Genomic DNA, 23,387 nt, shown 5'->3' on the forward strand with positions numbered 1-23,387 from the left:
AGACTTCATGTTCATCGATTTCACAATGCATAGCAGTTGACTTCAGATTGAAACAGTGTAGTAAATCTCTCCTGTTATGCGTTATCAAAAATGAAGCAAACCAGAACTATTTTCAGGACTAAATGTTTTATTCAAACACACACCCTATTAATTCCACTGGAGGACAAAAAATAAATAAATAATAAAAAAGATTTCAAGAAGGATACAAATCTGTAACAAACTTCTTCTATTGCCTCTGTGACGAGTTTGGATAAGGTTTTGAATAAATAGCTATTTTTCATGGAACTCGGACTTCTGACTATTGACCAAATCTACCGTGTGAAACACGTAGGCTACAGCAAACAGAATCTGAACAAACTCTGACTCTGTCTGAGTCAGTTTTAGTGAATCAAGCCATACAGCACCAGGGTAATCCAGTTCCCGAATGGACCAGTTCTTTTTATGAATCAAAACATTTAAGAATCAGGTTACTGAAACTGTTATAACTTAATAACTTAAGTTATGATTGTTTCATTGGTTAAAGGAATTGTTCACGCAAATGAAAATCCTGTCTTCATTTACTCAAAACCTTTTTTCTTCTGTGGAACACAAAGAAAATATTTTGAAGAAAAAAAAAATCTTGAAGAAACTAACTAAATAAAGTTTTCAAACGATTTTGCCTACCCTGATTAATTATGTCAAGGGTCAGTTATTTAGTAAAAAAAATCATTTAAGAAATCTGTTGCAAACACAACTTGCAATAACTGTAACCTATTAAATGCTTTTATTGTTTGTCATATCTGTTTTGACTGAATCTGAAATCATCTTGACCTAACTTGTTTGGGTATATTTTCTTCAAAAGTACTAAACGAATCGTTATGATCCCCGTGCCCACCGGAGGCCCCCAGCCAACAGAAACTTTTCTCTGACTCCGAACGTCAAACTCCTCCCTATCAGCAGTCGCACACCACGAGCAGAGATACGGAGCTGTAGTAGTAAGCGGCCAGCAGCAGGCGAGTGGGTGACACCGTCACCGATCACACGGAAGAGAACACGCTTACAACAGAAACACGGCAAGACAAGGGTGTCCGCTCCACATCACGCATCCATGGCGCTGTGTAACGGGGATAGCAAGGTCAGTAAACCGGCCTAAGCATGTAACGTTACGCAACCCAAACTGCTCTACCCGTCCTTGTGCGTATCACCGGTTCTCGCAACCGGTACTCCCCGTTCACACGCGGCCCTATCTGCGCTGGGAAACTTAGAGCGCGCGCGGACCTGGGGTATATTGCACTGGTTCATTGTTGTACATTTATTAAGGCGTATTTGGTGTAATGGAGAATTTTTGCTGTCGGTCCGTGCCTGCAGCACTGCACCTGAATGATGTCGTGGTGTGGTTTGTGCTGTAGTGAGATGATCGCATGCCCCAGGCGAAGCTCAGAGGCTCACCCGCACGCAGAACTGAGAAACGGCTAACGTAGCCGGGCTCGCGCGCACAAGCTAATGCTAGTTAGCCACAATCAATGTGACATGCTGAGCTGCCATGGCTAATGAGGGTTCAGAGCTGTGGCTGAAATGAAATGAAACATGCGTTTCATGCTGCTGCCGAAGATTTATACTTTATACATTTAAGTAGGGCAGACTGAAAAGTTGAACTGGTCTGTGTTAACATGTATTATGAGCTGGAAATTGTGTACAGGCCAGTGCATTTTCACACTGGAGATGGGGTCATGCTCGCATATTAAATGACTATCAGTTAGTGTTTGCACTCTTTCAGGTGTTCATTAAATAACTTTAAATGCATTTTACCGGGGCTTTCTGCTGTTTTGAGTGTGTGCTTGAGTCAGCCAGAAAGTGCTGTTTTCGTGTTACTCACAGACCACGTGGGAGCGTTTCGTACTTACAAACTATAGTGAGAGATGCACGCTTTTGTATTATGTATATTTTCTTTTAATTAATATAACAGGTGATCTATTTTTGTCTCTCTGATCTGCAAGTTGTGTTTGGAAGTTATTCAGAATGAACAAATTTATGATTAATGTCCAAGATTTGCTCAAAAGTTTATACTGCTCATCCCTCGAGCATCAGTTTGTGAGTTGTGTTATGTTAGCATTTTCTTTAGAATTTACAAAAAAAAGTTTTGATCCTTGTGCTGAAATTGCTAATCTAGATCATACTTGATACTTTGAGAATCTCTCTCTCTATCTATCTATCTATCTATCTATCTATCTATATATTGTATTGAATTGTATTTGATATTTGTGACCCAGGACCACAAAACCAGTCATTTTTTTTTCATTGATATTTATACAACATCTGAAAGCTGAAGCTCTTCAATGACATAGTTTGTTAGGATAGGATGATATTCGGCTGAGATACAACTATAGTAGTCAACATATGAAGTGGATCAAATCCTTTCATCAAAGTTGCCCTAAAAGGTTTTTTTTTTTTTTATCCACTTCAAATATTGACTGCTGTATTTGAAAATCTGGAATCTGAGGGTGCAAAAGAATCTAAATATTTGAGAAATCACCTTTAATGTTGTCCAAATCAAGTTTTTAACAATGCATATTACTAAACAAAAATTATGTGTTGATAAAATTTATGGAAGGAAACTTACAAAATATCTTAATGGAACATGATCTTTAATTAATATCCTTATGATTTTTGCCATTAAAGAAAAATCAGTCACTTTGATCCATACAGTTTATTATTGACTATTGTTACAAATATACCCCTGCTACTTATGACTGGGCATAATTATATAGAAAAAAACTGAAATTACCAAATATTTGCCAATTAATCAGTATGCCTGATACCACAAATTTTGGGAAATGACCACTACATTAAATCTACAATAGGGCCTTTCGCACCGCGGGAACTTTTTCATAGTACCAGAACTAATTGTGGAACTACCCACTTTTTGGAGTTTTCGCACTACCGGAACTGGGTGCGATTTTAGTACCGGAGTGCCTTTTTCGAGAACCAATAAGCTCCTACTCCGGAGCAGGGTGTAAGCAGCACAACTGGTACTACCCATGACGTAAGTATACATTGATTGGCCAGACGCATTCCAAAACGCCCTCGCCTGCCATGATTTAAAACGCTGTGTAAACATATGTAGCACTCCCAGTTGTCGTTGGAGATTCTTAGTCCTCCTTTCCGTTCTTTCAGTCGCTTTATGTATACGTCGACATTCCATGTCCACTATTGTGAAACCCGCGAGGCACAACAAAAACACAGCTCTGATCACAGCGTCCTCCATCCTCCTGTTGTTAACGTTGTTCTGCTTTGTTATCGTTGTTGAACGCTGCACACAAATGACGTCGCTGTCGACTGGCTTACATCACTTCCTAGTACACACTGTTGGTGCAAATGCAACCCTTTAAATGGTACTAGGAAATAGTTTGTGCAAAATCGTCCCAGTACTTTAGTACTGTACATTTTAGTTCTGGAACTAAAGCGGTGCGAGAGGCCCTAATGTTGCAGGGTCACGCAGTAATTGATTTATGCACAACAGGACATCACCTTCTGTGACTCATGTGACTGATTTATCAGAAGCACCACATCTTCAGTCTCCAGTCACATGCACACATGTGCCCTTAAATGCATCACAAATTTCATTAGTAGCATCTTACTCGCTTAGCATGGGAAATTACGTAATGTGTGTTCTTCATTGTGCTATTTGTGTATGTGTGTATCTGCAGCTGGATATAGTCGGAGAGCCTAAAGATGGTGCCGTGGTGATCCTAGACGCTGGAGCGCAGTACGGGAAAGTGATTGACAGGCGGGTACGAGAGCTGTTTGTCCAGTCTGAGATTCTGCCTTTGGAGACGCCAGCCTTCGCCATCAGAGAGCAGGGTTTCAGGTGAGGCCATCAGTGCCAAGACAGATGCATAGCTGCGGCTGTTTGGTTCTCATGTTATAAAGTGCCAGGGAAACCTAATTGAATTGCAAAGTAGAAATGTTTGATATGGTAACCGACAGGCTTTAGTATCTGAACTAACATTCTGTGTATCAAAGGTCTTCTTCCTTTTAAAGCAGGAGACATTAGAATGATTAATTTAAATTGCTTCAAGCATTTTTTCTTAGTTGGAACCTTTAAACTTTGTGATAAATGGGGAAAACTGCTATTGGGTCGTAAAAGTTAAATGTTAGGTATTGGAGTATTTTTTATTCCATTGTATTTCAGGTTTTATTAAATAGCAGTTGTGTGGTGCAGCTAAGAGTAAATATTGTGATCAGGATTTATTAAAGTCATGTACTTTAGGTGCTAAAAATAAAGACTTTGTGTAAAATAAAGATAGTTTTCTATGTTCAAATGTTTTTTGAATGCATTATCGGGGAATGCAAACAAATTTTGTTATTGTACAGTTATAATCACCCAGCTTCTCCTTTAAGACCTAAAGCTAGAAATTTATAAGGCACCAGTTGCTGAAGATAAACAGTCATATTGGTTTATTTTGTTAGCCGGCCTGTCCTTGAGAGAACACAGTGTGAGTGCTGTGCATTCCACCTGTGAGGACATAAAAGGAAACAAAGCTGTTGGTGTTTTCCGAAGCTGTGAACATTGAGAGTCGGAATGTGGCTGATAGAAGGACAGAATAACCCACAAGTTGGAGAGATAAGTGGCTTAGATGATCTGGTCTTTGCATTAGAACTTTCTTAGTCTCAATGATTGAACAGACAGACAGACTCCTTCCAGCATTCTCAGTCACTTGGGATTTTTATAATTATATTTTGGTTAATGTAAATTGGTTTATAATGTGTATATCAAATTATTGTCTCCAATGTTAGGGCCATTATTATATCCGGAGGGCCGAACTCTGTCTATGCTGAAGATGCACCCTGGTTTGATCCAGCCATATTCACCATCGGAAAACCAGTTCTCGGAATCTGCTATGGAATGCAGGTGAGAAACGAATTAGCAATAATAATAATAATAATAATGATGATGCTAAAATTTGATTGATAACATATGCTACCAATCAAAAGTTTGAAGTTGCCATGATTTTTTTAAATTATTTTTTAAAATAAGTCTCTTATGTTCAGCAAGACTCCATTTGTTTAATCAAAAACACAGTACAACAGCAATATTGTGAATTGTATTTAAAATTTTTTTTTTACGATACTGTTTTCTATTTTAATGTAATTTAGAATCTAATTTATTCCTGTGATGGGTAAGCTGATTTTTCAGCAGCCATCAATCCAGTTTTCAGTGTTACATGATACACCAGAAATCATTCTAATATGCTTATTTGGTAATAAGGAAACATTTCTTATTAATATCAATGCTGAAAACAGTTGTGCTGCTTAATATTTTTGTAAGAACTGTGGTACAAATTCTTTCAGTATTGATGACTTGAAAATTCAAAAACATTTATTTGAAATGAAGATGTGTGTGTGCATGTATATGTCTATGTGTGTCTATATATATATATATATATATATATATATATATATATATATATATATATATATATATATATATATATATATGTATGTATATATATATATATATATATACATACATGTATATATATATATGTGTGTGTATATATATATATACATGTATGTATGTATGTATATATATATATACATATATATATATATATATATATATACACATGTATGTATATATATATATACATGTATGTATATATATATATATATATACATGTATGTATATATATATACATGTATATATATATATATATACATGTATGTATATATATATATATGTATGTGTATGTATGTCAAAAGGGCAAAAGATATATATGTATATGTGTGTGCGTATGTATGTATGTATGTATGTGTGGGTGTGTGTAAAACTTTTTTTTTTATGCTTGCCAGATGATGAACAAAGTTTTTGGTGGCACAGTACACAGGAAGAGTGTGAGGGAGGATGGTGTTTTCAACATTGCTTTGGACAATTCCTGCTCGCTTTTCAGGTACAAGTCCCTTCATTATTTTATTTATTTTTATTTTATTTATTTTTTTGTCACCATGTGTCATACACGCCTTACCTTTACCATTTATAAATGTGCAAAGTAGTTAATAGTTTTCTTGTGCTGAAATACTTTTGTGTATTTCAAGGGGCTGCAGAAGGATGAGCATGTTCTGCTGACACATGGAGACAGTGTTGACAAAGTAGCAGATGGATTCAAAGTTGTTGCACAGTCAGGAAACATCATTGCTGGTGGGTAGGCGAACCTGAAGAATATTTCCCAGACATGCTTTGTATAAAAAAAAAGTGTTGCTGTTGCTGGATTCTTTGTGGATCTTTGTGGTTTAAGACGTTTCCTGTCTTCATTTCTGTCTTAGCCATTGCTAATGAGCAGAAGAAACTTTACGGCACTCAGTTTCATCCAGAGGTGGATCTGACTGAGAGGGGGATGGACATGCTACGCAACTTCCTGTTTGAGATTGCTGGCTGTAGCAGTAACTTTACAGTACAGAACCGTCAGCTGAACTGCATTAGGGAGATCAAAGAAAAGGTGGACAAATCCAAAGTTCTGGTAAATATCTTTTAAAACAATCATTGATCACTTAAAGGTTAACCATGCCATTTTTTTGAAGTGACCAATGGCAGCACGTCTCAGCATCTTTGCAATTACATTTAGTGATTCTAGTGCAAATGTTGATATTGTTAACTAAAACTTAAAAAAAAAAAAAATTCTGTAATTGAATTAAAGCATAAATATAAATATTAGAGGAAAAGCTTAAGTTAGCTTTGTCAAGTTTGAGTTGAATTACTTAAACTAAAATTGAAATAAAAGTAAAGCTAAACAACAACAAAAAGAAAGCTAACAAAGGTGACAAAATACATAAAATGACTAAAAATACAATTTAAATGAATACCGAAATATAAAACTAAAAGCTAATTCAAAACATTAAATACTATGGGCCACATTTGCCAAACACTGCAAATTAGTGTTAGAGTGCAATTCCATAAAAGCACTGATGGGAGGGGGAAATTCTGCGTGTGATTTACTGACAATGTGCACATTAAAGAACACAGAGACAGATTATTTCCATAATGACCAGCGCAATCTACCAAGAGTAGTTCAAATTACTGCCTGCTTTAAGACATGCTTTTTTGGCCGTTAAATAATAGCGCAGAGACCAGTAATTTGACGAGTGCAAACGTTAGTAAATCACGTTGTGTGATTTATTTTAATACCCTCCTCCCATAAATTTTGCGTCTAAAAGGGAAACTCGTGCAATTGCATATTCAATAAGGTCAGGTGCAAATAATAACTGTGCTGTCCAAGCCTTTTTAAGCGCTAATTATTCACTGTGCATGTTTACTAAATCCTGACAGTGCTACTTTAACACCAAAAGATGGTTTCCGCTGGTGCTAGCTGTTAGTAAATCTGCCCCAAAAATGGTAAATAATACTAAAATAACACTGTTCTAGTGGCACAGAAATTAGACTTGTCACATTTAAAGGAACACTCCACTATTTTTGAAAATAGGCTCATTTTCCAACTCCCCTAGAGTTAAACATTTGAGTTTTACTGTTTTCTAATCCATTCCGCCGATCTCTGGGTCTGGAGGTAGCACTTTTAGCTTAGCTTCACATAGATCATTGAATCTGATTAGACCGTTAGCATCTCGCTCAAAAATGAACAGAGTTTTGATATTTTTCCTATTTAAAATTTGACTCTTCTGTAGTTACATCGTGTACTAAGACCGACAGAAAATGAAAAGTTGTGATTTTCTTGGCCGATATGGTAAGGTACTATAGTGGAGTGTTCCTTTAAAGAGGAATCATTCACTAATTACAATAATTAAGAGATTTCTGTTTAGTAAAGCTAAATAGATGAAATAGAAATAGCTAAATAGAAAACTAATAGATTTAATTGGTTAGCAAATACTTGCATGCATGTTTGGTGGATGTGACTGTTATTGTGGGCTCAATGAGATGCTGATCTTACTCGATCAACGAAGGGCCTTTTGTTTGGTTGAAGGCACATATGTGATTAGTGCCATAGTACTCTAATTTGTTTAATTCCTATTAATTGCTTTTGCTCCAGGCAGTGCTTGGGTAGGATGTGTAACTGTGTGTGTTTGTTTGTTTGTAACAGGTGTGTGTGTGTAGCGTTCTTTCCTAAAGCAAGGTGATTTCCTCCCTGAGCTTGTGCAAAGTGGGTCTTCTCTCTGGAGCATAAACTGAGGGTTTTATTGGATTTATAATCTATTAATGAGCACAATATTATAGTAATATTATTTGTGTTTTTCATCTCTGCTGTACAGTTTATTCTGTGTATTTGAACATTTGGGTTTATTGGATGTATTGTTTACAGTTCCAGTCTGAAGTGAGCCAGGATCTCTGTGTATGTTTATATGTGTGCAGGTGTTGCTGAGTGGTGGTGTAGATTCCACTGTGTGCACAGCCCTGCTGAATAAAGCCCTAAATCAGGAGCAAGTGATTGCTGTTCACATCGACAATGGCTTCATGAGAAAGAGAGAGAGTCAAAGTGTTGAGGAGGCATTGACTAAACTCGGCATCAAACTCAAAGGTAACATTCAGAAGGTTCCTTTTGGTACTCCAGTCAATGAAATAGTTTAGCATAAACTATTTATTTGTTTTATTTCTTGCTTTTTATTAAAAAAAATGAAAGCTGTTTGTGTTCTTTCTTTGCTTGTTTCTTTATTTTACTTTTGTTTCTTTCTTTCTTTTGACTATTCAAGTTTATTTATTTTATGTATGCATTATCATTTATTATCTATATTAAAGGGATTATTCACCCACAAAAATTAATTTGTTTAGTAGAATAGTAAAGACGATTTTTAACTGAAACCATGGTCCTTTGTGATTGATAAAATGAAAGCCAATGGCTACCGTCACTTTGAGAGTCAAGAAAGAATATCAAGCAACACAAATTAATACCCATGGCTACTGACAATATATTTTCTGTTATATTTTTAGATATATTTTCATATTTTTCGGTTTCGGCTCAGAATTTTCATTTTGGTGCATCTCTAGTAATAATGTTGTAAATAATGTTCAGTTTCTTGCACAGACTGATTGTTTAGTTTCATAAAACATCTATATAGTATCAGGAGCCATGGGTATGAATTTTGTGTTGCCTGATATATACTTTTTTTTAACTCTCAAAGTAATGGTAGCCATTGGTTTAATTTTTATGAATTACCAAGGAACACACTTTCAGTTAGAAATCTTCTTTATTGTTTTACTGAAGAAAAGTCACCTATTGGATGGCCTGAACGTAAATTTATAACAAAATTTATAAAGTTTTTGACAGAACTGTCTCTTTGAATGATAAGTAAAACACATCAGTGTTGAGGCTAAAAAGTCACTCTCTCTGCTTTACAGTTGTAAACGCAGCACACACCTTTTACAACGGCACAACGACCCTTCCAATATCAGAAGAGGATCGTACACCCAGGAAACGCATCAGCAAAACACTCAACATGACCACCAATCCAGAAGAGAAACGGAAAATCATTGGGGATACGTTTGTAAAAGTATGTAGCTCTGCTTTGTGGATGGCTGTGTGCCACACCTTGTTTCGACCAGTAACTGAATTGATGATGTCATTATTATTAGATGGTCCTGTAATGATGTTAGTGAGGGTAATTGTTGACTTCAATATTGATTCGCCTAAAATGTCTCGTGTACACATCAAACAAGACTTTGGCTGGGGAATAAACCTATTATAGAGCATTAAAGTCCCTTGCGTTATGAAGTGATCTGAGCATGTTTAGCAGATGATGGACTATAGTTTGGAGCAGAACAGGCTCTGATTTCCTGTCTGTTTTTTAGGTTGCAAACGAGGTGATCGGAGAGATGAATCTGAAGCCAGAGGATGTGTTCTTGGCGCAAGGCACGCTCAGGCCAGACCTTATCGAGAGTGCGTCTCACCTGGCTAGCGGGAAGGCCGAAGTTATCAAAACTCACCACAACGACACAGAGCTCATCCGCAAACTCAGAGATGAGGTACCATATTTGTGTTGAGCCATGCTGCCAGCATTGTAGATGCAGGTTTGAGTCCTGCTTGCAGCATATCTTAATACTGCCTAACCTGTCATTAAAGTCATGTAACTCTTCACTTTATCTATAAAAAAAAAACTGAAGAAAATATTTTTTTTTTTCTGTATTTATGCATTTTAACAGTTTTTGTCAACATTGGTGAACTGAAGCCGAGAAAGTGATTTTAGAATATATTTGGCTGTAGAATACTCAGGGCCCCCTGCAGTATGCAAGAATAGAGGTGCACAGTAGGGAGTCTCTTCAAGTTAGAGGAACTCAATTATGGCTTGATTCTAAGAGTTGTTTGCTGGTTCTTCTGAATGTCTTGCCCTTCAGGGTAAAGTAATCGAACCACTGAAGGATTTCCATAAGGATGAAGTGAGAGCATTAGGTCGAGAGCTGGGGCTCCCTGAAGAAATCGTCTCTCGACACCCCTTCCCTGGTAAGACCATCAGAAACATTTAAATCCCTTTTTCTGCCTAATTAAAAAATGCATTTGGTTCCGTTTCACTAATAATTAAGCCTGGAACACACCAAGTTAATGTTGGGCCATCGGTGAGCATCTGTCGGGTTAGTTTGTTTGGTGTGTTCCACACGTCAGCTCTCATTGGACTCACATATATATATATTAGGGCTGGGTAAGTTAACACATTATCTCACATTAATTATTATTTTGATTATTATTATTATTTTGAAAGTCTGTTGCTCACTGGCTCTGAATTCACATACAGACAAACCATGGTTCACAGGAGGGGTGGGATTTTTATAAGTACTAGGGCTGTGCGATATGAGGAAAATATCTAATTGCGATTTGTTTTTGTATTTTTGTTTGTTTTTTTGACAGATATTGCAATTTGATTTGCGATTTTAAATTTGCAAAGTCAAAACTTCAGCTCAATATTACCAATAATGTGCAGCACAGTATGAGTATCATTACCCTGCTGAAAAAAAAAAAAATTCACAGAAATTCTTACAGTTTCCATTAAACCATTAAAAAATCCCTTTTTGTTTTTGGCATTATTCTAATAGGAATTACTGTTGTTCTATTGGTTGCCATCTGCCATATTACATCCCACCAATAGAATCCATCAAATAGACACCATTATAGTTTACATTGAAACCAATACAATTCCCATTATAACCCTGACATTTTTTTTATTTTATTTTTTTCAGCAGGCACAATTATAATGGTATAAGTGGATACTCAAATCGCGATTGCAATTCGATTTTGATTAATCGCACAATTTTGCCACTCAGAAATGTTCACGCAATTATGCTGCACGTATCAGAAGTTCAGCGCTCCGACACTACATGCGTGCCGAGCCCCGAGCCCAACTGAACCACGCTTTGGCTCACCTCCTCCAATCGAACCAGGGATGGCCAAACGAACCGCGCCCGGGCGCAGTATGTAGCGATCACACTAGTCAAACGAACCAAGCTTTGGGGGTCAAATGTGCTCGGGCACGGTTAAGATGGCCTAGTGTGGGTATACCCTTATTCTCCTGCATTCCGCACACATGAGTAAATCGGATAAATCGGAACCGGCCGGTTTTTGCATAAAATACACGATTGGCAATTGGCCGGTTTTTGTTTTTTTTTTTCGGCCGATTTTTGGCAGATATTTATTAGTGATGCACCGATCATGATTTTTCATGGCCGATTCCGATACCGATTTTTTTTTACAAGCAAACTGGCCGATTCCGATACCGATTTCAGTTTTTTTTTTTTTTTTTGTGTGTTTGGGATCATTGTCTCGCTGGAATACCGACCTTTAGTTCATCTTCATCATCCTGGTAGATGGCAACAGATTTTTATCAAGAATATCTTGGTACATTTTTCCATTCATCCTTCCTTCAATTATATGAATTTTGCCAGAACTACACTATGATGTTTTGGGGTGATGTGTTGTGCCACTTGACCTCCAAATATGGTGTGCATTATGGCATCCAAAGAGTACAATTTTTGTCTCATCTGACCAGACTTTATTCTCCCAGTATTTCACAAGCTTGTCAAAATGTGGTGCAGCAAACTTTAAATGAGCTTCAACATGCTTTTTCTTCAGCAATAGAGCCTTGCATGATGAGCATGCATACAGGCCACGGTGGTTGAGTGCATTACTTTATTCATTTCTATGAAACAATTGTACATGCTAATTCCAGATCTTTCTGAAGCTCTTCAAAAGTGATTCTTGGCTCTTGGACAACTCTTCTGATAATTCTTTTCACTCCTCTGTCAGAAATCTTGCGAGGAGCACCTGGTCATGGTTGGTTTATGGTGAAATTATGTTCTTTCCACTTACGGATTATGGCCCTAACAGTGCTCACTGGAACATTTAGAAGTATAGAAATCCTTCTGTAACCAATGTTATTGGTATGTTTTGCAACAATAAGGTTGCAGAGGTCTTGAGAAAGCTCTTTGCTTTTACCCATCATGACATGTTTCTCGTTGGTCATGAGACACCTTTTTATATGCCATCAGGTGGGACTGAACCAACTAATATTAATTTCCACTGACAAGGGGCAGGATTGCTTTCTAATTACTGATAGTTTTCTTCATGTGTTCAATACTTTTTCCGTGTCATTCTACTTTATCACTCAGAACTTAATTTCTGAACTTATTTGTATTGTTTTATTTGTATGTATGGATTACTTGGGTTGTTACCGACATCTGGAGAAAAAATTCATGTCAACAGCACCTTTAGAAATATATTTACTGAGAAAAATGGTGATGTGTTCAGTACATATTTTACCCGCTGTATGTATGTTTTATTTAGAGATGTTAAATTAAGTATGTGACACTAAACTAAAATAATGCTGTCCTTTTGAACTTTGTTCATCAAAAAACCTTGAAAAAAATGTTTCATGGTTTCCACAAAAATATTAAGCAGCACAACTTTTTTTTTTATTTACTTTAAATTTTTATTTATGTCGATTATTAAAAAAAAAAAAAAAAAAAAAAGAGCAGCAAATCATGCTGAATATTTCACAATATTACGGTTTTATTGATTTTTTTATTCAGTAAATGCAACCTAGATGAGAATTCCTTTGGAGAAATATACTTTAAAGCCCAAAATTTTGAAGGGTAATGTATGTTTTAAATGTATGATGCACATGTAAAGATTAATTGTGACTAATGACGATTAATGACTCTAATGGGTGTGCTTTGCTGAAATGTGTGTAATGTGTGTTGCAGGTCCAGGCCTTGCAATTAGAGTGATCTGCGCCGATGAGCCTTACATCTGTAAAGACTTTGCCGAGACTAACAACATCCTAAAAATCATCACAGACTTCTCTGCCAGCGTCAAAAAGGTGTGTGTGTGTGTGCGCGAGAGTTTAAACATTGCTTATTTTTTGGCTGAATTATTGACAGTGACCTTAAATAATTGATCTTCAACTTAAAAGTCTGTAAGTTTGCTGATTAAGTTGAAAGTGGATACTTAAAAGCACACGGTTGTTCCAGAGTTCCCTCTGGATTATATATGGCATGCTATAAAATCTCAATCCTTTTGATGTCAATCCATTCAGCCTCACACCCTTCTTCAGAGAGTGAAGTCATGCATATCAGACGAGGAGGAAGAGAAACTCATGCAGATCACCAGCCTTCATTCACTAAATGCCTTTCTGCTGCCAATTAAAACTGTCGGTGTTCAGGTAAGCATTGTTTTCTGTCATTGCTTTCATGTCACATTCAGACATATTTATAATGTAAACAGAAAAAATATTTGCTTAGTTTTTATTTATTTATTTATTTATTTGCACTGGCTGATATGTCAGCCACCTTTGTCTTATGCTGACACCTAGTTTTCGTTTACAGATGCAATTGCAGAAATGCACTCAGCAGTCAGCCCTAATTCATTTATTCAACATGCAAAAGTGTCCAATAATGGAATTACTGAGATAAAGTAAATAGTATTTGGCAGGTCATGTGAGCTCAACATATTGGCCCCCATGAGGCAATCCTTTCACTGTAAAATAAAACTTCTTTTATTAGGCTATTTCACTCAAGTCTTAATTTATCTGAGTACATGATTTTTAATGTATTTGTTATGAGGCATGATGGGAGTTTGGGAAAGCAAATCAGTGTTATTTCCCCTCTAAAACTATTAAAGGTTATTGAAATAAATGCAAAACTTAAAATAAATAATGTTTCCTTGGCAACAAACTGAATAAGTTTAAGTATTAAAAAAAAAAAAAAAAGCAAAAATAAATTAAAAAAAGTCTCAAGCTAATAAAAATGGTACTTAAAGTACTTAAACTAAAATTAAAAAGAAAACTGAAAATATAGCAATAAAAACTGTTAATGTATACTAAAAAGTATATACATAATACTAAAATAACACTGTTCACTTGTTTGAGGTGAAATTTGTACTGTCTCAAATGTCAAACTCTTCTGTCTGACTGCATAGCACTAATCATTGTCTGATGACATTTTCCTGCGTAAAAAATTTTGTGGTTAGCCTTTCAAACACACAGCTCCATTGAAACACACAGTGTTGCTTATTCCCTTTCTGTTGCTGTGTTTCATTTAATGTTATTTGTAGTAATGAAAATGTCAAAGAGCAGTACTGTCAGTGCAGCACAGTCAGGATATGAGCATATAAAGTGATCGTTCCTCTGCTGCTGTGTGCGGATCTCATGATGTTTGTATTTATAGACAGGTTTTCAATCATAGTGCCAGAGGAGGCTGGTTTACGTCTGTGAGATGAAGCCATTATTAGACAGAACGCATCCAGACAGAGGCAGTCAGCGTCTCACCACATTGGTTGATGATGCATGGCTGGGTGTTCCTCTAACAGATGGCTTACTGCTATACCATGCTGTGCTAAAATTACCACGGTCCACAGACCCTGAGCTGGGACATGCTGACACGCAGGGTGGCAAAATGTTTTAAATACCGTGCTGGCGTGTGCTGTATTTATCCATGTTGTTGTTAACAGATAATAGGTAACAGTTGGTGTCTTCTCCACAGTTAGAATGAACTCATTCTGCACAAATGTTTAAAATGAATCTTTCTGGAGATGTTGGAGGATTGTATACGTTCTAACTCTGATTCCATATGATCTGTGTACAGGGTGACTCGCGGTCATACAGTTATGTTTGTGGAGTGAGCAGTAAAGAGGCCCCTCACTGGGATTCACTGATGTTCCTGGCCAGACTCATCCCTCGGATCTGTCACTCCATCAACAGGTAACGCCATCAGGTCATCTTCCCATCATGCATGTGAGGCACTTATTCACTGATAATCATCCCCTCTTAAACCTCTTGTTCTTGTTTTGTTAAAAAAATATTTGTTTAGATCAGGTTTGATGTCACTGAGTATGTTTACATGGACAACAATCATTTGATTTTAACACTATTAAGACAATACTCTGATTAAGAATCTACCATGTAAACAGATTTTTGATTGCCTTAATCTGGCTAAAGTCATACTTGAAGTAAACACAAATCGAATAAAAACGTGGAGTATTCCTATTTTAGTCGCATTATTGAAGTGCAGTGTAGACGTGTACACACCTTAATCACACTATCACCGTCGTATAGGACTTTTCACCGCATTTTGCGACAGGATATACACGTCAGTGGTCTGTTTTACGGGAAATAAAAGAGCATGGCTTCAACACCGCCGTTGTCTGTATGCAAGTATAGCATTACAAATAATTAACTGCACTTAAAGCTTTCATAAAATAAAAAAATGAAACACCCAAAACTGTATATGGCATCATAACGAAGACAAACTATATGTTTATATGTGAATTTCTGGAGGGGACGTCGGATGGTGTCATGTGGGGATGTAATGATGTGTGCCATTAATCGATCTATGTACTATAACCTGTAAAACGGGAACATGAAAGGAATATTCTAAAAGCAACTCATGTAAACACCTTAATCGTAATATTGTCTTATTTAGAATAAGGTAAATAATTAGATTACTGATGTCCATGTAAACGTAGCCAGTGATTACTGTTATTTGCCATTGGTTCTCATGTGTCACATGGTTAAAAAACACTACTGCAAATGAGCTTTGAGAGCTACCACAAAGGGGAAGATTATTCAAATTTCAGTTGGATATTGCTATTGTATGCTAAAAAAGACAGAAAACAGAAAATAATGCTCACTCCAGGGACTTGACTAGTAAGATTTTACCAGAAAAGATTTTAGATTTATTTATTTTTTATTTTTTTTAAACGTTTAACTATTGTATTTTTGTGTTTGCTTGTGTGTTTATGTAACTCTTGTATCATTCCAACTTCGTTTTTGAAAGCCTTTAGATGCTGACATGGAAAATAAATAAATAAATAAAACAGAAAATACAGGGTTGGAACAACACATGGAAAGTAAAGATTTTTAGCATTTTATTTATTTATTTTTTGTTAATGGGGACATAACACAGTTTTTGCTTATCTCATGTTAATCCTGAGTACTTATAAAGTAGTATTGCATGCTTCATATCTCCTAAGAGTCTTTAGTTTTATCAGATTTATAACAGACAGATATCGTTTTACACTTCTCTCTGAAAACAGTCAAGCTCTTGGAGGTGCTAAAGAAAGCTTTTGCATAGCGATTGTCTTCAAGATGTGACATCGACAAATAAAACAGGAACAAAAACTTTATTGACTTTAACTATGGCTAACGAATTAATGATTGAAGCACATTGATGGACTTTCTCTTGCTCTTATTGATGTGTGTGCACATTCTTCCTGGAGATGTGCCCAAACAAGGATTTCCTCCCTTTATGACATCATACAGGGCTAGGGCTGTGCGATATTGAAGAAAAATGCGATTTGTGTTTGTTTTTTCTTGTTATGAGTTGTTTTATTTGATATGCGATATTGTTTTGATTGTGTTGTGTAAATTTCAATTATATTTTAAAATATTTAAAAATGAAAATTATATAACCAATTTGTTTCACATTCTTTCTTGGAAAAGAAAGAATCACTATAACTTCTGAAAATGACCAGTAGTGTTTAACATTACATAAAAAGTAATGTCACAGATCAGAAAATATATTTTTAATATCAGTGTAAACATAAAAAAAATGAATGACACTAGTTTTATATCATTGTAAATTTGCTTTCCATACACTTTAAGTACTTCTTCATATACCACAGCAAAAACTATAGTCTGAGAAAGTTCAAACATGATTAAAGGCATGTGAACAGTCAGTAAAAAAAAAATTGTGATTTTGATTTATATATAATTTAAGCAGTAGTATTCAGGTACAGAAATTTAATAATTAAGTGTAAAATAACACTGCACTGTGTTCACTGTATGAATTAAATTTAGATTAATCTTTAGATTAATATTGATTTACATTAGTGACATTTAGCAGCATGTATTTATAGGCTGCTGTCCCTTTAAATCCGACTGCATGGATCCAGTATAATGATACATATCCGATTTCTTTCTCAGCTGTTTACATTCATTTAAAACATAACCAACTGCGTTTATGAGAATGATCGTCAAGACGGGTACTGGTGACATAATTCTGTGTGTATGTGTCTGTTCAAACATGAGGAGATGCGAGAAGACAAATCAAATCAAATCAATGCACGCTGTGCAGAAGTGAATAGACGCTGTGCGAGATGCGGCTTGTGCACATGCTTCAGGTGTGAGTCAGACAGCAAGACGAGATGGAAAAGAGTAGTTTTCTGCAACTTACTGCACTTAAACTCTTTTTAACGTCAAGCAATTCTCTGCTATATGCGTCGAACTAAAACTTTGACCTTTTGCAACGCTTTAAGTAGCCTATTATTAAATTGATTCAGCTATCACACGCCCTTGAGATATGCATATTATGATATTTACATTTAGGATATTTTGATATATAGTGCAGCACTATACAGGGCCATAATCGAATAAAAAAAAAAAACTTCTGGAACATACGAACCCTGAAGGGGTGTCTTTGGCACAGAAATACTCTGTCATACGTCCAACTTGTTTTTTTTGGACTCTGGTTATGTTTAGCATGAGAATCTAACAATGTAACAATCTAACAATAACTCTTTAACAATGTAAATAAGTCAGAAATGAAAGAAATGAAAACTTTTTTTCAGTTAAGGACACATTATATTAATACAAACTGATCAGATTAGCATATTCTAATGATTTTTGAAGGATCTTGTGGCATTGAAGACTGGACTCATGGCTGCTGAAATATCAGCTTAACCATCACAGGAATAAATTACATTTTAAAATATATTACTTGGACAATATTACTGTTTTACTCTATTATTACTGATTATTGCATCCTTCATATCTCTGAAGAGTCTTTAGTTTTATCAGTTTTGATACTTGGTGAGATTAAGCTTCTTTCAAAAACTTTTAAAAAATGATACCAACAACTAACTATTGAACTGTAGTGTACAACATTTGTCATAGTGTAAAGTAAAAGACATTTAATACGTGTCTTATTGTGTCTCTAATGTAAATAAAGGTTTTTCCTTTTTCATTCCTTGTTCATCTCTTCCTTTTCAGAGTCGTTTACGTTTTCGGGTCACACGTAAAGGAGCCGCCCACTGACATCACGCCCACCTTCCTGACCACTGGTGTACTCAGCACGCTAAGACAGGCAGACTTTGTAGCACACTCCATTTTAAGAGAGTCCGGTAAGAGCTGGCTGCCTGAGCTGTCTGCTTTATTATTGTCATAACCTTTATGTTTATGTGTATAAACACTCCCACCACAGCTTTGGCTATCGCGAAAGCTGTGTAAACACTTTCACCACACTTACATCTCTGAGGGGAAAATCTGCTTGGTTGGACAACATTAGTCAAAGGCAGCAAACGTTACGGTTGTGAGAGTTTGATTTCTGTTGTTTATACAGTTTTGACTGTTCAAATGTGTTGTCTAACAGATCCTAGAGTATAGATACATTACGGCTATCTACAAATAAATAGAGATGTAACGATTTACTCAACTCATATATTTATTTAATTATTATCTTTTATATATATATATATATATATATATATATATATATATATATATATATATATATATATATATATATATATATATATATATATATATAATTATTGACCTAGAGAGTTAAGAGAATTGTACTGCAGTGTTTTTTTTTTTTCCAGAACAAAAAACCTAGGACTAGTTTACAAAATGTAGGTTTTTGTTTGTGTGTGTGTGTTTTTTACATCTCAGTCATTTAATAAACTTTTTTGTTGACAGCAGTGGTTCTGAAGGCAAAGTTGTTTGGAATGAGGAGGTCTATCATATTATATGAATATTGTATGTTTGTGTGAAAAACCACACAAAATACAATTGTTTATGTCCTTGAAAAATGCGATATCGCAAACAAAACCCCCCAGTTGCTGATTTCTTTCAAATTTCTCACGGACCTTTAGGGCTCTTGAGTTAAATAGGCCCACTGAGTTTGGTTCCGATCGACCTTCATTAAGCTTGTCTAATAGGTGCTCAAACATCATTGGCCAATAGTGGCCATGTTTTTTGAGATACACAAATGTTCTTATAGACACTTGTGGCACGTTGGACCGAGACCGTGCATACTGATTATAATGTTTATAGGACAAATAGTTGCGTAGTTACAGCCATTTTTTATGTTTTTTCCCTTCTTATAGTGCCACCAAGTGGCCAAGCTCCGTGATCTTTTTTTCATGTTACCTCAGATTCAGCTCTTACATACGTTTTGAGTTTGGTTAAGACATATCTGTTTTCTGTTCAAAAGTTATAGCCGTTTTAGTAAAAGTGGCCCTGCCACTTTTGAACGTTTTGGCGTCCTTTTGCCAGGTTGAGTCGAAACTTCAAATTTTTTTCATAATTACTGATATTCACTCTCCAGAGAATCTTTTTACACTGGTTTGGGTCTGATTGGGCGAAAAACCTAGGACTAATTCGCAAAAGTAGGTTTTTCAAAAAATCCAAAATACCCAAAAATATCAGAGGCATGCATTTTGTCCACATTCCAATGACATAAGATACTTAAAAGTGTGATTTACGTTTTAGGAGTTATGAGCGATTTGTACTTTTGATTACTGTAGTGCCCCCGTCAGGCCAATTGGGGTGAGCCTTGGTGACATCGTAGACTGTGTCTCTACGATTTGGTCTGCCCGATCAGTTTTACGTGGAGATTGCGGATCCTCAGGCCATTCTAACAATTACAATAGGGTTTCAGCGCTATGCGCTTGAACCCCTAATAAATTGATAAGTTGTCAACATCATATATTAAAATATATATTTGTATCAATTTTTGCTTGATATCCAGGCTACTCAAGTAAGATCAGCCAGATGCCAGTCATCCTCACCCCACTGCACTTTGATCGTGACCCACTGCAGAAGCAGCCGTCCTGCAGACGGTCTGTCGTCATCAGAACCTTCATCACCAGCGACTTCATGACCGGCATCGCCGCTACTCCAGACAACCAAATCCCTGAAGAGGTGAGAGATCAGATCCTCTATCCAACATAAAAACCCTATGTCATTTCCACACACTAACTCATGCTCCCCTGGCCACAGGTGGTTCTCAAGATGGTCAACGAGATCAAGAAAATCCCAGGCATCTCCAGAGTGATGTATGACCTGACGTCCAAGCCTCCGGGAACCACCGAATGGGAGTAGAACCGTGGACTTTTGTACCCTCAGATTTATCCTTGTTGACTCCTCTTCTACCTCCCCCTTTCCCAGTACTGCTACATTCCCCCAAACCCTTTTTCCTCCACTCCTGCGACCCCCTTTAGGCACGCCGCCCTGTCATTGTCCCACTGAGACCGGAACATTCCCTACAATGGCAGGTTGTACTGTGACTGGCGCTTAACTGACAACGCTACATCAGTTGCGCCTCATTATCTGGGGGCGGTTGTAATATTGGTATTATAAGTGTTGTTGTTGTTATTATCCTCATCACTGATGATAATAATGATGATACATTGACTTATTTTTTATCAGCTCTCTGTGTTTAATGCATTGTGACAGGTCACTCCTTCATACTTTCTGTTGTAGCCACTGAAGCTCAAAGATCATTTTAGGGCAGTTGACTGTCCATGTGCAGCATGACACGAAGCAAGCCATTTTTTAAGCAAATCCACTCGTTCAAGGGTTACGTTCCAAGTGTTGCTGCTTTTTGCCTTTAAGATAAACTTGTTTTCAATAACTCAGTTTGTGCAGTGTTGATTTCGGTTTGGATTTCTTGCCTGAACTCTTCTATGGAAGTGGCAGGTAAAGACTAGCAGTAGTAGCTCCTTAAACGTGACCAATCAATGTTTATTTGCCAAATACAGATGAAGTCAGACAGTTTGCTAAATGCCGCTCTTAAGCTGTGGACAGGTTGGTTTATCACAGAGGTTTTGCTGTGAAGGCGACTCCTAATCTGGAGGCCTCCTGAAATTTGTGCCTGTTTTTTTTTTTTTTTTTTTTTTTTTCTCGGTTACTTTGTTTTTCAGGGATGCAACTTCATTTTATGCTGCATTATTTTCTTCTGTCTTTCAAGAAAAAGATTATTGACATTTGAATAGTGAGAAGTGAGAAAATGTGTAATTTTTGTTGTTTGCATTTTACATCACCATCATAGTTGAGTTTGCCTGGGCTGGTCTTATAAGCGAGTAAGATCAACAGTGTACTTATTTTCACCAGTAAAGGCCTTGGTATTCTTTTTGGTGATAGGTAGAGCAATAGTGTATCCAAAGGCAAATGAAAAGAGATTTACAGAGGGTGGAAGAATAGGTGATGGACAGGACACGTGGCCTCATTATTATTAATATTCCACTCCTTTAACAGAAGCGTGTTCTTATGTATAAAGAGAGAGGGCTTTGATTGGGCTCAAATAGATATCTGTGTCCAGCCCTCTGTCTAATTTATGATGTAGAGAATTGTTGTAATATGAATAACATGCTTGGTATTTATTGTCTTCAAAGATTTCATTTCAAAACTTTAGCAAAAAAACTCAATGCAAGATTAACTTCCTTGTCTTAATTGCAAATCCTGTTCTTAATGTCTTTTTCTCAGTGTCTCCTTTATTATGTGTATATTTTACTTGTCTATTAAAAATACAACTAACACGTTTAAATTCCTAGTGGGTAAACTGCAATATTATATGATATTCAGTTTAATTTATGCAATTCTATGTTGATACCCCCAGCTAACCTCTTTTTTTTTTCTTTTTTTTTTTTAAATTTTTTGTCTAAACCTGAACAATACTGTTTCACCTTAGTATTGTGCCTCAGACCAAGCCACCGCATGCAGTTTGAAACTGATATTTGTATAATGCAAACTGAGCTTTAATAAAGAACTCTGTGTTCGGATTTCTCTCATCACAAGATCTTTCACTGATTAATTGTATATAATTTGAATTTGGTTCACACTTCTGGTGTAGTTAATTGAATGGTTAAAACACCTAATACTATAAAATAGAAGTAAACTTTTTGTGCAAAATGCATACATGCATGCATGTGAAAGAAATTAGTGATATTACTTCATAATAGATGACAGTAATGTTCTGATCTTGCATAACCATATGAAATATTTCAAAAGGGAGAAAAAGTGCAATATTAATTTCCCCCTAAGCAACTAGGAATCATTATTCGTTCATATATTTCTGTGTAATTTTTATTGATTTTTTTTGGTTTTTTAATTTGTTTTTAATATTTTCATTTAGAATTAATTCAGTTTTTCGCAATTTAAGTACATCAGCTTCAGCTGCCAATTCTTTAAGTATTTAAGTTTTTATATAATATATATTTTATTTTAGCTTTGCTTCAGTTAATGAACACAAGTTTAATAGTTTTAGATAACAATAACACAACTGTTGTAGATGACTTGATTATCCACTTTCACATGGGATTTGTGGAATTATATCAGGACTCTCTGACATTAGACAATCTGGAAAATTACTGTGTTTATGTGTGGCAAATAAGGCGTTTATTAATAAAAAATAAGGCAAATGCGCCCACTAGTGGACTAAGTTACACTTGCAGCCCACAATGTTTACTCAAATATTTCTTAATTAATCCAAAGACATTTTGCACACATTCTTCAGCTGTTTTTGAACACATTTTTATTACAATTGTCATGTACATGTCAAAGGTCCTCCTCTGTGTCAGTGCAATATGTTCAGCTAAAATGGACAGTTCAAACTTGTTAGTAGTTAAACTAATGACTAGTGATGTTTCATTGAAGCGTTAGGAGCAGATATTGTGTAACGTGACAAGCTGTTGTTTGTGAACTCGGTATGCTTGTGTGTGTTTCTCCCTTTCACTTGGGAAGAGGGTTCAGGTGTGTGTCGCTGTTCTGATTGAAGGACATGTAGTGACAAGCATATCCACAAACAGCAAGATCCCAAAGGAAAGGAAAGATACAGTATCAAGCCTATTATAGAGCTAAACAGCAGGGGAGGTGCAAGCACCAGTGCTGTCACCGAACAAGCTGAAGCATGCCGATCACAA

At 36.1% G+C, this 23,387-nt stretch overlaps 1 protein-coding gene across 1 annotated transcript; it reads left to right on the forward strand.

Moving 5' to 3' along the window:
• Positions 1-906: 906 nt before the first annotated feature.
• On the forward strand, positions 907-22,256 carry LOC109109579 (GMP synthase [glutamine-hydrolyzing]). Its single transcript, XM_042743814.1, has 16 exons — positions 907-1,114; positions 3,687-3,847; positions 4,777-4,891; positions 5,833-5,930; positions 6,075-6,178; positions 6,304-6,497; positions 8,339-8,504; positions 9,323-9,474; positions 9,773-9,946; positions 10,316-10,421; positions 13,172-13,287; positions 13,504-13,629; positions 15,050-15,165; positions 18,454-18,584; positions 20,216-20,388; positions 20,467-22,256. The coding sequence occupies exons 1-16, from the start codon at positions 1,088-1,090 to the stop codon at positions 20,566-20,568; spliced, it is 2,061 nt and encodes a 686-aa protein (XP_042599748.1). The 5' UTR covers positions 907-1,087; the 3' UTR covers positions 20,569-22,256.
• Positions 22,257-23,387: the final 1,131 nt, after the last annotated feature.

This window comes from Cyprinus carpio, chromosome B18 (genome assembly GCF_018340385.1).
Source record: "Cyprinus carpio isolate SPL01 chromosome B18, ASM1834038v1, whole genome shotgun sequence".
NCBI classification, from domain to species: domain Eukaryota; kingdom Metazoa; phylum Chordata; class Actinopteri; order Cypriniformes; family Cyprinidae; genus Cyprinus; species Cyprinus carpio.

Coding starts and splice junctions, on each gene's coding strand:
- LOC109109579 (XM_042743814.1), top strand. CDS start 1,088: ATGGCGCTGTGTAACGGGGATAGCAAG. Junction 5,931..6,074: donor AATTCCTGCTCGCTTTTCAG/GTACAAGTCCCT, acceptor TGTGTATTTCAA/GGGGCTGCAGAAGGATGAGC. Junction 6,179..6,303: donor GTCAGGAAACATCATTGCTG/GTGGGTAGGCGA, acceptor TTTCTGTCTTAG/CCATTGCTAATGAGCAGAAG.